Source organism: Melospiza melodia, chromosome 16 (genome assembly GCF_035770615.1).
Source record: "Melospiza melodia melodia isolate bMelMel2 chromosome 16, bMelMel2.pri, whole genome shotgun sequence".
NCBI lineage: Eukaryota > Metazoa > Chordata > Aves > Passeriformes > Passerellidae > Melospiza > Melospiza melodia.
The window spans coordinates 5335857-5348856 of NC_086209.1; the positions used below are offsets into that span (position 1 = coordinate 5335857).

The window sequence follows — 13000 nt, forward strand, 5'->3', positions numbered from 1 at the left end:
GTGTGGGGGAGTCTGCAGCCTCCTCAAGGCCTGGAGGGGCTGTGTGTCCCTGGGCACCCAGTGCTGCTCTCGAGGATCTGGCCCCAGGGGCTGGAGCTGCCCTGGGCTCTGCTGTAGCCTCCCCATGTAGGCAGCCAGGTGCCCTGGGGAGCATCAAGCACCTCCTGTGTGGTTGGCAGAGGTGGAGGCAGGCCTGGCAAGGCAGGGAGCTGGCTGTGCTGTGTGCCCAGCATGGGAAAAGGCCCTGGCATCAGAAACGCTGTGTGGGCAGAGGCAGTGCTGGACGTGTCAGGTGATGGTGGGGGGTAGGATTTTCAACTGAGTGCTGAGGGATGGTTCCTGGAGTCTCTTTTGATGAGCATGAGAGCTGCTTCATTTGTGCTCTCCTCTGCTCCTGCTGTGCTTCCAGGTATGGCTTTTGTTCTAGGCTGTAGCTTCTGTCCTTTTCATTGCAGCTGCAATCCCCAAGAAAACTTTTAATCTGCATTTTCTCACCTAACCCTGCCTAGCCTGGGATCAAAGCTGGTGATAAGAGCATAGCCCTGTTGTTATTGTGAGCTCAACCTTATGAAAGGAATATCCACAGCCTACAGAGCTGTAATGACTAACCTGAGCCTCACAGCTCCATAGTGCATATTTGCACAACCTCTTTTTCTCTCTGCACCTGCTCACATCCCTCTCCCTGTGAGTGCCCTTGCTTTGGAGGATGACAGTGAGTAACACCAGATTTTCCCACATCTCTGGCAGCCAGAGGAAGGGCCCAGGCTGAGCCCATGGCCTCACTTTGGGAGCAAAGCCCCTTGTATGGTATCTCTGTGGATGTCTGTGATCAGTGATGCTGGGAGGCACAACTGTGATGGACACAGATGTGCTGGCAGAAGCCTTGCTGCAGAAGGGTTGTGGTCAAAGCCATAGAATAGGCTACAGCTGTGACAATGCATTTGTTACTTTAGCAAAGGCAGTGCGAAGGGTTTGACTGAATTTTAGTCTCAGCAGTGTTTTATTAACTTCCCTCTCTGCTGATGGTACAGGTCAGGGAATGGCAGTGTCCGAGAGCATCCTCACCAGCCCTGCTGGCCATGGGCTCTGGTGCTGTCTCCTCTCCCCTTGCTGTGAGCCTGCTCTGCTGGCCCAGCCCTGGGCAGCCCAAGGGGTGAGTGTTGGTCTCTAGATGGGCTGAGATATTGCTCTGCTCAGCACAGCCTTACCAGGGCCACTCTGAAGAGCTGCGTGGGAGCTGAGGCCTCCCAGCACTGAGATCCCTTTCCAGCACCTTGCAGAGGGATCTGGGACTGTCAGTGAGGCAGAGGAGACAGCTCTCACTGTGTTTTGGCTATGCAGGGCTCTTAAGGAAAATTTCATGTTTTGCTTTCAAAGATACATCGTCTCAGAAACTCTGCCCTTTTGTTTTCTCTCTTTTCCCTGGGCAGTAAGGTTTTTTCAGAGCACTACAGACAGACTTGGGTTGTAAGGGATCTCTAGAAGTGTCTGGTCCTTCTGATCTGCTCAGAACAAAGCTGACTTGAGGCCTTGTTGTTCAGGGCTTTGTCCAGTTGTGTTTTGAGGGCCTCCAGGCAGTGTGTGGCCTGTCCCAGGCTGCAGCACTCCTCTGGAGAGTCACCTGCTGCCCCTGCAGCTGTCCTCTCCAGCTGCTTGTGGGATGTGCCAGAACACTTTGTCAGTTGCTCTGATGCCTTCCTGCAGCATTTGGGCAACAGGTACACAGACCTGATGACCATCTAGTTTTTACCATTTCCAGGTCTCCTATTTTTTTTTTTAATAATTGTCTTGATACCATTAAGGCATTTTGGACACACTGCTCAAGCATGCTGTACCTCCAAGCCTTTTTTATTGTGCTTCTGATAGTACTTCCAAAGCTTTTTTACCCACTCACCCCTTTCCCCTGCATTTAACACTATTTTGGCTGTACAAACACCAGGAGAATTTTCTCTTGGACTTGATGGCTGAGTGGAGTTGGTTCTTGAAGCTGAGTTGCTCTCCAGATAGCATTGCTGCTAAGAGTGTACTTGGACTTGTTACTCTTTTCTCTGTTGCAAAGCCTTGACACTCAGTGCTTTGGGAGATCCTGGTCTTAGGAGGTGTGAGGGGATCCAAGGCATTTCAAACTGCTGCCAGGATGGCATTCTGGATGGATGAGGATGCTCCTGTTGCCTGTCCTAGCATTTACTGCTATGGTTAGCATTAGATAATGCTGAGACTGAGGAATGTTGTCAGTTATATTTAAAATGTTGCAGGGAGTGTCCTGGTAAATCTAATTCCAGGCAATTCTGTGAGATTTCTGAAATTTGTCCTTCTTGCACTTTGTTGAAACTGAAGTGAAGTTTCTGGAATGCAAACTGAAAATCCAGTTTGGTCATTCCTGGCATTGAGGAATTTACAGGAGACTCATGGCTGTGTGTTGCAGCACCAGCTGCTCAGTGCTGGAGGATTTTCTGGGTCCAGGGTGGCTGTGATACTTCATTTGAGGCCTGCAGCCCTGAGCTGGGGCTCCTGCTGTAGGAAAATCTAGTGGTGATCTGCTTTCCTGACTTTGGGAGTATAAAAAAACAATTGCTGGAGTCTCAGTGCTGCTGGTGAAATTCTGGGAAGGCCCTTTTTCCCCTGTGTGCCAGTTACTGTTGTGTGGAGAGTCCCAGTCGCACTGGAGACTGGCCTGGAGGGGATGTGGTGAAAGCTGCTGCACTTTGCACTGGTTGGGAGCCAATCACACATTTGGAGGTGGGACAGTGTTTGCCAAACCCTGCCTGCAAAGCACAGGGACTTGACCAGTGGCATCTGCAGGAGCTGTGGCTGACTTGAAGTGAGTCACTGCATGTAAAACCTCCAAGTCCCAGAGGGTTTACAGATCCCATGGTCAGTTGTTTAATCATGTGTTTATGGGCTTTGATTTCCAGCGTTTTGCATCCTTGAGTGCATCTCTCTGTATCTCCAAGGAGTTGTCTGCTGTAGATCTTCTTACTTTGGGACTTGAGATGGATCACATCTCCCTGTTTCTTTTCAGGGAACAAAATAGGTTTAGCACTGAAGGGTGTTCTTTAAACCATGGCTGATTAATAAAGCAGTGGGATTCTTGTGTTACTGTGTCAGATTTTTTTTAAATTTGAAATATCTCAACTCTTCCAATGTCTATTAACAATTGTAAACAGTAGCCAAGAATGAGACAGTGATGGTCTAAGAGGGCACAGTGTGCAAGTAGCACTGTACTGAATGTCACCAAGGGGGCTTTGTGCATTTTAGTTTGCAGCTCAGAGAGCTGCCTCTCCACAAACACAAGTAAATAACCAAAAACTTTCTTCTCCTTTCTGGAGAATTTTGACTGGACTGGAACATGGTCCACAGTAGTGTGCTTAATTAACTGGTGATTCTTTCTAAATTCATTTGGGTTGAAGTGAGTTAGCCAATATGTAATAAAGGTTTGCAGTGCTTGAATTTAGAATGCTGTCAGCTGTCCAGATAAACTCAGATAAGTCACAGCAGTGAAGTTGGCTTCTGCTGTACTCACCACTCAAAGTATAATATTGTTGATGAAGATATGTTGACTAAAACCATGCTGGTAGGACATGATATTACTTTCTTAATGTTTTATTCATTGAACTGTGTATTGACACTATTTTTGTTGAGAAATACTAGGTGGAGTGTTACTGTTGGTTCAAAAATTTGGCACAAAAAAATAGAAGCTTCTTCCAGAGATCTGCTTAGGTCTTACAGACCTTGTAGATGGGAAGTGACTGAAATGTTCATTTAAGTGTCTTTTGTAGTTAGTAGTTAATTATTTTCATATTTCAAATTATCTCTAATAGTGAAAAAGATAATCCTTCAGCCTTCAAAAGTATTGAAAATCTGAATACACATCCATGAACAAAAGTCCAGGACAGATACCCAGGCAGCTCCTGTTCCTTTGCTAGAGGACAGCAGTAACTGTATGGCTATGGGATTTTTTGTGGGCTGTAAAGACTTCTGAGATGTTCTCTTCATCAGGAGGGAGTAACAACAGCATTTTTTTTTTTTGCTGTCTGTTTTTAATTAAATGTTTGATGGTAGATCCTCATTTCTGTAGGTAGGCCACATATTCCCTTGCTAATGGTTACCTGAATTATAGCACCACTGATATCTTTAATAAGCTGAATAAAGTCCCAGGTAGTCACTGGGATATACTTAAGTGCCCTGGCAGAGATGTTGCACTTTGAGCTTCCAGACCTGAGAGGAGATCCCAAGTGCCCCTCTTTGGCAGGTCTGGTGGTCACAGGTACTGGGTTTGGCCATCAGTGTCGTGTTCTGTGCCAGTCCTGCACTCCTGGGGAGGACCCCCAGCTGTCCCATCACTCCTTTGGAAATGCTCCTTGCTGCCTGAGAAGCATTCTGCTGCAGGCTGCTGTGCAGGGGACTTTGCTCCTTCAACTTCCCAAGAATATATCTCTTACTGAATACTCCAGGGAGTAATACTTACTCCTAGGTGAGGAGTTCCCAAATTGAGCAGTTCTATGTGCTGCTAGGTGCAGGATTTCAGCACACTGCCTCCTCTTGGTTTGTTGCACTGTACTCTCCTTGCTGCCCGTTATGTGGCTGGAAAAGAATAAGATTTTGAGCAAACCAGTGACCAAACCCCAGTGACTGAGCTGTGCATTAGCTGGTCCTGGAATAAGAGAGGTGATGACTTGTGGTGGATCATTTCAGCACCTGCCAGAAACAATAAGCTATTCTGTTTCTGTTGTGGAAAGTGAGAAAAGACTTTCCCAGAGATAAAGAGCACGCTCTGTTTGCAGCTTAACTCACTGTGAAGCTCAACAGAAGGCCCAGACAAATCTGTCTGCCTGGGGCAGGCAGAAGTAGAGCTTCTTACCTTGCTGCAGCAGAGCAGCTCTAATTTCTTCAGGTTGAGTTTGATTTCAGAGCAACCCACAGAACTGGAAAATACCATTCTTTCCTATTTTGAGAGCCTCCTTCCTCATTCTTATCAGCTGGTAGTTGAAAGCCACTATAAAGAATTCATTGTCAGGGACATTCTGTGCTTTCCCACTCACACTGTTTGTCAGCATCACCTTGGGTCCAGCCTCAACTCTTAACTCCATCAGCTTTTCCAGATTCTTTTAAATATATCAAGAGTTGGAATTCATCTGCCCTGTATCACCTCAGAGCTCTGCTGCACCAGGTTGAAAATAAACAAAAGGAAAATACTTCTAAGACCTGAATGTTAAACTGCAGTACTTAAAACCCACTGGAATTTTAGGAAGTCCAAAGTGTAAATTGGTTCAAAGGGGGATTAGGCAGATTCACAGAGGATTTGCCCAGTACAGACTCTTAACAGGGACATTGTCAGCGCAGCTCAAGCCAAGTGAGATTCTTCAGCAGCTGAGTCCTTGACTGGGGGATGTGCTGAAGAGGAACATCCTGTTAGTTGTGTTTCTTACACTCTCTCCCCAGGTATTCACATTCCTGGTGTGAATAGGAACAGGATATTCAAGCACATGGCCCTTTCATTGGCCTGACTGCAGCAGTCCTTAGCTTTGCACATCCTAAGAGATTTTGGTTCCCTCTCCAGAATGTGTGAGTTGTTCTGCTGGGAGGATTCAGACAGAGCTGATGAGAGGGGACAGGGCCTGGAGCACTGAGGGCTGTGCTTCCAAACAGAGCATGTGAGTGAGTCAGTGCTCTTACTGCAGCCTTGCCTCTGCAGAGAGGTCTGTTCCAGCCACATCCTGATACTTTGGAGTTGCCTTAATCTGCAGAATGCTTCTTCTCTTTCAGACTTTTCTGTTGGTCTAGCACGTTGCCATTAAGCAGAGTTTTGTCTTGCATTGTATCACCCAAAGTTTGAAAGCAGGGTTAAGGTGTACACTGTTAACCCAGATGCCTTTGGTCCACTTGTAACATGAGTTACAGGACAAGTTTGTAGATTGTTGCTTGCATTATGCTCTGGGAGGGAATGCCCAGATGGATTTCTTATGCTCCAAATGTTTCCAGGGTCTGTTTCTACCAAGCAAAGACTAGGCAGCTGAAAGTGGGAGTTACTTTAGGACCTTAGTGGTTCATTGCAAACTTGTGCAAAGTGGCTGAGGTCATTCTGAGGGGTATGTTAGCTCTGTTAAGTATACCTATAAATAAATTTACCTTCTTCATCAGGATGCCTTGAGGTTTTTTACTGATAACTGTTGGTTCTGCTGTCTGTCTGTGAAACTGGGTGGGGGATATCTTTGAGCAGGAGACATTGCTCATATTCTGAACAGCATCTTGTTTATCATCTTGGAAGGATTCTCATCTTCAAACCCTTAGGACCTTTCTTTCAGATATCTTTGTTTCTATTTCACTTTTTTCTTATTTCTGTCAGCCAACCTAAAACATGTATTAGATCCTGCATTGCTCTGGAATTGGCTTATTCTAAAAGTTCTGTCTCGTAACTAAAAGTGAACAGAAACACCAAAATCTTTGGGGGTGAAACTTGCTGTGCATTTCTAAAGATTACAGTTGCTTTAGTTTCTGATTGGAATTGTAGGAACAGTGCTTTATCTACCACCAGGAAACAGAAAGCATTACTGTGTATTTAGATAAAATAAAGAGGTGGTGGCTTTGAAATCCAGTTGTTTGGTATGATTTCCTTAAATTCCTGCTTGTCTAAGTTTCAGAAGCTGGATACCTTCTCTGTCCAAGTATGTTCTGTTTAATTCTGAGCAAACCATTTGTGAGTGAAATTTTGCTTGTCCATTCAGAGGGAAGGATATGAAAAAAGAGTTAAACAGCCATCATCAGTGAAATTAAATCAGGCTTCCTCCTTCATTGATAGAGATGCGTAAGCCCAAATAAACAAAAGTACTGTGTTTTTTCATTCAGGGCTTAAAACAGTGCTAAATTTAGAACTGGAATTACTCTGATAGGAAGGGCTAGGTTGTTGCCACGTCATTTGATTCTAGTGCCTTTTTTGTAGTGCCTACTGAGAGCCTGTTTGGGGACATGATGTTATTTCAAGTCTTGCACTGCCTTCCCACTTGCAGACTCCAGCTCTTTCTCTCTTTCCCTCTTCAGGTTTGTCAACCATTATCTCCTTGTGGGGGGTTAATTCAGTTTTAGACCATATTACTTGCCTCATCTCTAAGTCTTGACCCTTCTGTCTTATGATGATGTCAGCCATGAGGAGTTGGGCTGTAACTTGCCCTCTGAGGTTGGCAGTCTGCATCACACCTTCCTGTTCAAGTCACTGTTGGTGCCCTGCAAAGTCACACTGATCTTTTTTCCTAACTCTGCATTGCCTGCTTGTGTCTATCTTGCTACTTGTTCTTCTTATGACTGCTTTTAACATCAGAGCTTTACTACCTTTCTTCTTGTCACCCTCCAGAACTCCTCCTAGTTCTAACTTAAGCTTTTCCAGCTGTTCCATGTCTGAATATTAGCCTATGTAATTCTGGGGCTATGCAGCAGCTGTAGTTATAGTGTAATATTGTTCATATCTGTCCTCTGACAAGATTAATGTGTGTTGTCATCCTGTGTCTTGTTAAGACTCACACTTCAGGGCTTGAAAGGAGTTATTTCTACCTCTATGTTTAAGAGAAAAAAGGTATTTTAAAAATTAAAAATGTGTTAGCTCCATAAGAACAGATCAGGAGAGAGGACAGACCAGATTATTTGGATGGAGAAGAAGGCAGGGCTGGGGATATTACCACAGAACATTGGTGTGGAGCCTCCTGAATTGGTGCTCTGATACCCCAGTGTGTCATTTAGCATAAGCAAGTTTCTTTGCTGTGCTGTGGTGACATGTGTGAGAGCTGTAGAGTTCTCAAAGGTCTGTAATACCAAACTACTGCATCCTGCTGCTGACTTTTGTACCCTCACAAGCAGAGGTGATTCACCTGCTGGTGTCTGGTGTCCTGGTTATGGCCTGGCAGCATTCCTGGGCCTTGGTTTACTCCAGCAGTGTTCAGTAGAGTGCACAGTACATGTTCTGTGTTAGACTGCTTTTCATTAACTTGCAAGTCTCTCTCTCATTTCCAGTTGCCATCTTCTAAATGGATTCCAGTGAATTTTCAGGATCTCTGGACCCCCTGTCCCTGCCTGACAAACCCCTCATTGGTGATCTCCCTGCTGACATGGAGTTTGGTGAAGATCTCCTGGGCTCCCAGACAGCTTCTACCCAGGAAGTTTCAGTTCTTCAGCCCCCTGGCTGGGATCAATCCAAGCAGATGACTGCAGATGAGGACTTGGACCTTGTAGTGAAAGCAGACAACGTGCCTGAACTAAATAAATCAAATGACTGTGTTCTAGATAAACCTGGTGTCTTGGATGTGCTGGAGAAACCTGGTGTCAGGGATGATTTGGGTAAAACCTCTGACTTCGTGGATAAACCAGAGGGTCTGGATGGGCTGTGTAAGGAACAACCTTCCCAGGACGTGGAGGGTGGACCAGCAGAGTCCTCTGCCCTGTCTAGAGAAGCTGTTGGTCCAGAAACAGGGAAAGAAGGGGAGGATGCACCAAAAAATTGTTCTGGGGATGTAAAGGAAGATGGTGCTGCTGCTATTCCTGCACTGTCTGGTGACAATGCCCCTAAATCACCCCAACAACCTGTCCCTGACTCCAGGGACCTCAGCAGTGCCCCAGCCAAGGAAGAAACCACAGCACAGTCCTCAAGTCCCACAGTGCCCCCACCCCAAATCAGTCTGAAACAAACAAAGAAGATGAAGTTGAAGGCACCAAGGAAAAGCTCACCTTTGCAGAGGGAAGGGCTGGCAGGGGAAGCAGAGGTGCAGCTGAGCCCAGACAGCAGAACTGCAGCTTTGCCCCCTGAGCCTGTGGAGAAAAAGCGGGCAGAGGAAGGGGATGGTAATGGGAAGAACTCACTTAAAGGAAACAGTGCACTCAAAGCACAGGAAGCCTTACCACCAGCAGGTAAGTTGTTGGCTCAGCAGAACCTGGCTTCCTCTTGCTCAAGTCATCCAGCTAAACATTGCTGAGGCTGGAGTCTGCTCTGCACTCCAGCTCATCCCCTGCTATGGAAATAGCCAACCCTTCTGATGTCTAGATTTGGGCAAAGCCTCTTGTGTAAAGGGAATAATGTTCTGGTGTGCACAAGCTCCTGCTCTGGCTTTCATGGCTTTAATTGATTTTTGGTGCTTGTGGAAGCAAGGAGCTTCCCCAGTAAAGCTATGACTGCACATCAGCCACAGCTTTTTTTATTTGAAACATCTCAACTCTTCCAATAACTGTTAACAATTGTAGACAGTAGTCAAGAATGAGACAGTGATGGTCTAAGATGGCACAGTGTGCAAGTAGCACTGTACTGAATGTCACCAAGGGAGCTTTGTGCTCTTTGAGTTTGCAGCTCAGAGAGCTCACGCTCTCCATTGCTGGAGTCTTTGCTGGAACTTAGGGTCAGCACCCACTGTTTCCAATAGGCAAAGTTCCTCTGCCCAGGCTGGCCATCCCCAGGAGATGCTCAGTCTTGTCAGAAGCAGCCCACCCAGCCTGCCTCCCCCATGCAGGGAGGTCTCCCCCTTGCAGGGCTTCTCCCTGTCTGTGTTTGGATCTGCAACTACAGCTGGTGGGTTTAGGAACCTTCCACCACCAGAACTGTACTTGGTAGCCAGGACAGGCTGGGGCTTCATGTCCTGACTGACCCAAAGGGTGGCTGCATTTGGAGAACACCTGTGCTCTTCTGTTAGAATAAAGCAAGATGTTAGATGCAAGCTTGTTCTGTGCTTCTGTTCCAGGAGAAAGACTGTCTAGGAAGGGAAGCGAGCTGCCAGCTGAGAAGGTGAGGAGCATGCAGTCAAGTATGTATGGTGCAGGAGCACAGAGTGGGGCTGGCTGTTGTCAGAATGACTCTGTGAGGGACACTGGCTGTCTCATCAGCCCTCTGGAAAGGAGTTTGCATGACTCCTGTGACAGAACGATCCCTGTGCACTGCCACTATGCTGTAATGTGGCTTCAGTGTGTCCCTGCTGCCCTCAGCTGAAATGTCATTCTCATAAGCCTACTCCCCTCTCTCCTCTGTCTTGCCAGCTCTGATCAGGTATCCATGGAGTTTTATCCATTTTCAGCCTAGGTATTGGGCAACCAAATCCCAGAAGTTGGAACTTCACCATAATCTGGGATATTTATCCATGGTTGCCCTAGCTGCTAGTTAGCCTAACTACTTTCTGAATGTCTTCTAGGAGCAGAAAAGAAGTGAACGACCCAGAAGATCAGAAACTGTCAGGCCTGAGACTGTGAACTCCTCAGAGAGCAGTGAGTAACTGGGGTTGGTCAATCCCTGTTTCCAGCCAGAGAGGATGGTCCAGATCCATTGTGGGCAGGTAGTTCATGGTGTGAGTACAGTGGGAACTCTGGAACTTCCGTGCAGGCTTCCCTTCTACACAGGACAGGTCCACAAGTCTCCATCCTGGGGTACTTGCCTTGCTTTCTCAGGGCACTTAGGTCAAAACAGGGAGTGTTGTAGTATTTTTACAGTGGTGTGTGGGCACCAAGCACTAAGTTACAGGATGAGATTGGGGGGGTGTTCCCAGGAAATCCATTTTCCATCTCCTCACCCAGGAACTTTCTTCCATTCTCTCTATGAGAGCAGGCTGTCTGAAGAAAGGTTGTATTTTGGAGATTTTCCTGGAGTGAAGTGTCTGTTCTTTCAGATACTGAATGTCACCCTGCCATTCCCTAGTATTTGTGTGTTGCTCCTTTATTGCCTGCCTATGCTAGAATCTGGTGATTAACACATTCCCTTTCCAGTCTAACAGTTCTTACAGGGTAGATGTTCACACTTCAGGCTTCTGCTCAACCTTGGTGTATCATGACTTCCTAGACAGGAATTGTATTTAAGCCTGGTTTGTTTAAACACCTCTTGATTCATCTCCAGTTACAACAGAATTTCTTTTAAGGATCCCTTTATCATTCCACCCAGACAGGAACAAAGTACATAGAGGGACTCTAGAAAGGTGACTCAGAAAATCCCAGCATGTGTCTCACGGCTGAGTTTCTCACTTCCTAACGAGGGGTTTCTGATCTCCCTGTGCTGCTCTGCAGTTCCAGTGTCTGATGAGGACTCTGATGCGATGGTGGATGATCCCAACGATGAGGATTTTGTCCCGTTCCGGACGCGGCGCTCCACGCGGATGTCGCTGCGCGCTCAGATGGCGCAGCGCGCCGCCCGCTCCTCCTTCACCAAGATGACGTGTGCCAACTGCCGGACCCCGCTGCAGAAGGGCCAGACTGCCTACCAGAGAAAAGGCCTTCCTCAGCTCTTCTGCTCCAGCTCCTGTCTCACCACCTTCTCAAAAAAGCCGCCTGGCAAGAAGATATGCACCTTCTGCAAAAAGTGTGTGTTCGTTCCCCCATCCTCAGTGCTCCTGTGCTTGTGACCCCACTCAAATGCTCCACTGCTCTCCTGCCAGTCCCCTTCCTATGGCCCTCATTCAGCCACATCACTCCTGCCCACTGCCAGCTGCTGCCCTGTGTATTCTTTCACACGCTGCCTGTCCCATGCTCCCTACACCCCTTTCACATTCTTGCTTTCCCTGCCTGTCCCCAGACTTAGAGCCCCATATTCCAGTCTCCCCTCAAAACAACCTCCTGCATGCTCTGTCTTCAAACACCTCTTCCCTGGGCCAGGACAGAAGCTGCTGTGAGACAGTTCTTGCCAACTTTTTGGGACACCAGAAAGTCCTGTACATTGCAGTGAGCCATCCTATCCCTTTGTGGCAGGACACACATGTCCCTGCACTAACGCATCCCTCCTGATCCCCAGGGAGATCTGGAACACCAAGGACTCTGTGGTTGCCCAGATTGGTTCAGGTGGCTCTTTCCATGAGTTCTGCACCTCTGTCTGCCTTTCCCTCTACGAGGCCCAGCAGCACAGACCAGCACCTCAGTCTGCAGATGCCTCGGACACCGGCCGCTGCAGTGTTTGCCACAAACCTGGCGAGGTAAACAAATCCCTTGTCCTTCCCAAGTCCTGGAGAAAGTGCTTAGGACTCACAGCACTTAGTCTTCATCAAGACCAGGGCATTTGCCAGGTTTTCCTGTGGTGTGAGGCCTCAGCCACTGAGCTGGCTTAGGCTCACTCTCAAGCTTTTCCTTGCCTGAGGCTCACTGCTTCCTGCCACTCTGCTCTCCCTTTTCCTCTGACTTTTGGCAAGGGAGGCCACCCTGAGTCCACACCAGCTTCCAGTATGGCAATTCCCAGAGTTTTAGTGCCTGTTATCCCAAGGGCTGTGCTTGTAGTGGTACAGCTGCCCTGGAAGGAGGCCTGTGGTGGTTTGGGAGTGACAGCAGTGATGTCTCTGCAGATCCAGCACGAGGTCAGCAATGGGAACGTCGTTCACCGCATCTGCAGCGACGCCTGCTTCACCAAGTTCCGGGCCACCAAGGGGCTGAAAACGAACTGCTGTGACTACTGTGGACTTTATATCTACAACAAGGGCTTGCCCCTGGAGTACCTCTTCCATGAAGGCCAGCAAAAACGCTTTTGCAACTCTGCATGTCTCAACAGTTACAAGAAGGTGGGTGTGGGCAGCTGCCTGGGGTGGGAGGTTCTCTGTGGGCACACAGCAACTTTGCTTGGTGTGGCACGGGGCATTTTATTAAATTGCAGATGACTGGAATCCCCTTGGTCTTTGATTGCTGACAAAGCAGTTAAAAGATTGCTGTGGAGAAACTCTGAAGCAGGCAAACAGAATTTATTTTATCAGCATGGGGCCCACTATCGACCCAAACATGGGTCAGAAAGTCAGTGAACTGGTGGTAAAGTGACACTGGTATATGCAGTTAGCATGGACTGGCTTCTGGATGTCTCTCTAAAGCTGGGCTGGGTATGTTCCTCTGTCACCTGAGCAGTCTTCCCTTAACTGTCTTAGAAAGGATGGCCAAAATCTGTATTCCTGCCAGGTTGCCCTTGAAATGAGAAGTTGAAGTGCCAAAGGCAACTTTTTTTGCTACTGCCACTTGAATCTGTGGTCTGTAAGCCTCAGGTGGTCACTGCAGGAGAGCAGTTCTAGAGTGGATACAG

The 13000-nt window shown here is 47.5% G+C and overlaps 1 protein-coding gene across 6 annotated transcripts in view; it reads left to right on the forward strand.

The window, feature by feature from the left end:
• ZMYM3 (zinc finger MYM-type containing 3) overlaps nucleotides 1-13000 on the forward strand; it is a 32003-nt gene that overhangs the window by 1831 nt on the left and 17172 nt on the right. For 5 of the 6 annotated variants that reach the window (XR_010029734.1, XM_063170421.1, XM_063170420.1 and 2 more), the window contains exons 2-7: nucleotides 8002-8892; nucleotides 9714-9757; nucleotides 10158-10230; nucleotides 11020-11311; nucleotides 11741-11918; nucleotides 12282-12494. Coding sequence is in view for 5 of the 6 variants with exons in the window: in XM_063170421.1 (XP_063026491.1) it covers nucleotides 8016-8892; nucleotides 9714-9757; nucleotides 10158-10230; nucleotides 11020-11311; nucleotides 11741-11918; nucleotides 12282-12494 (1677 nt within the window). In the remaining variant the exon portion in view is untranslated. Of the gene's footprint in view, nucleotides 1-6940; nucleotides 7039-8001; nucleotides 8893-9713; nucleotides 9758-10157; nucleotides 10231-11019; nucleotides 11312-11740; nucleotides 11919-12281; nucleotides 12495-13000 lie in introns of all 6 variants that reach the window. The other variant, XM_063170419.1, reaches the window with a different exon arrangement.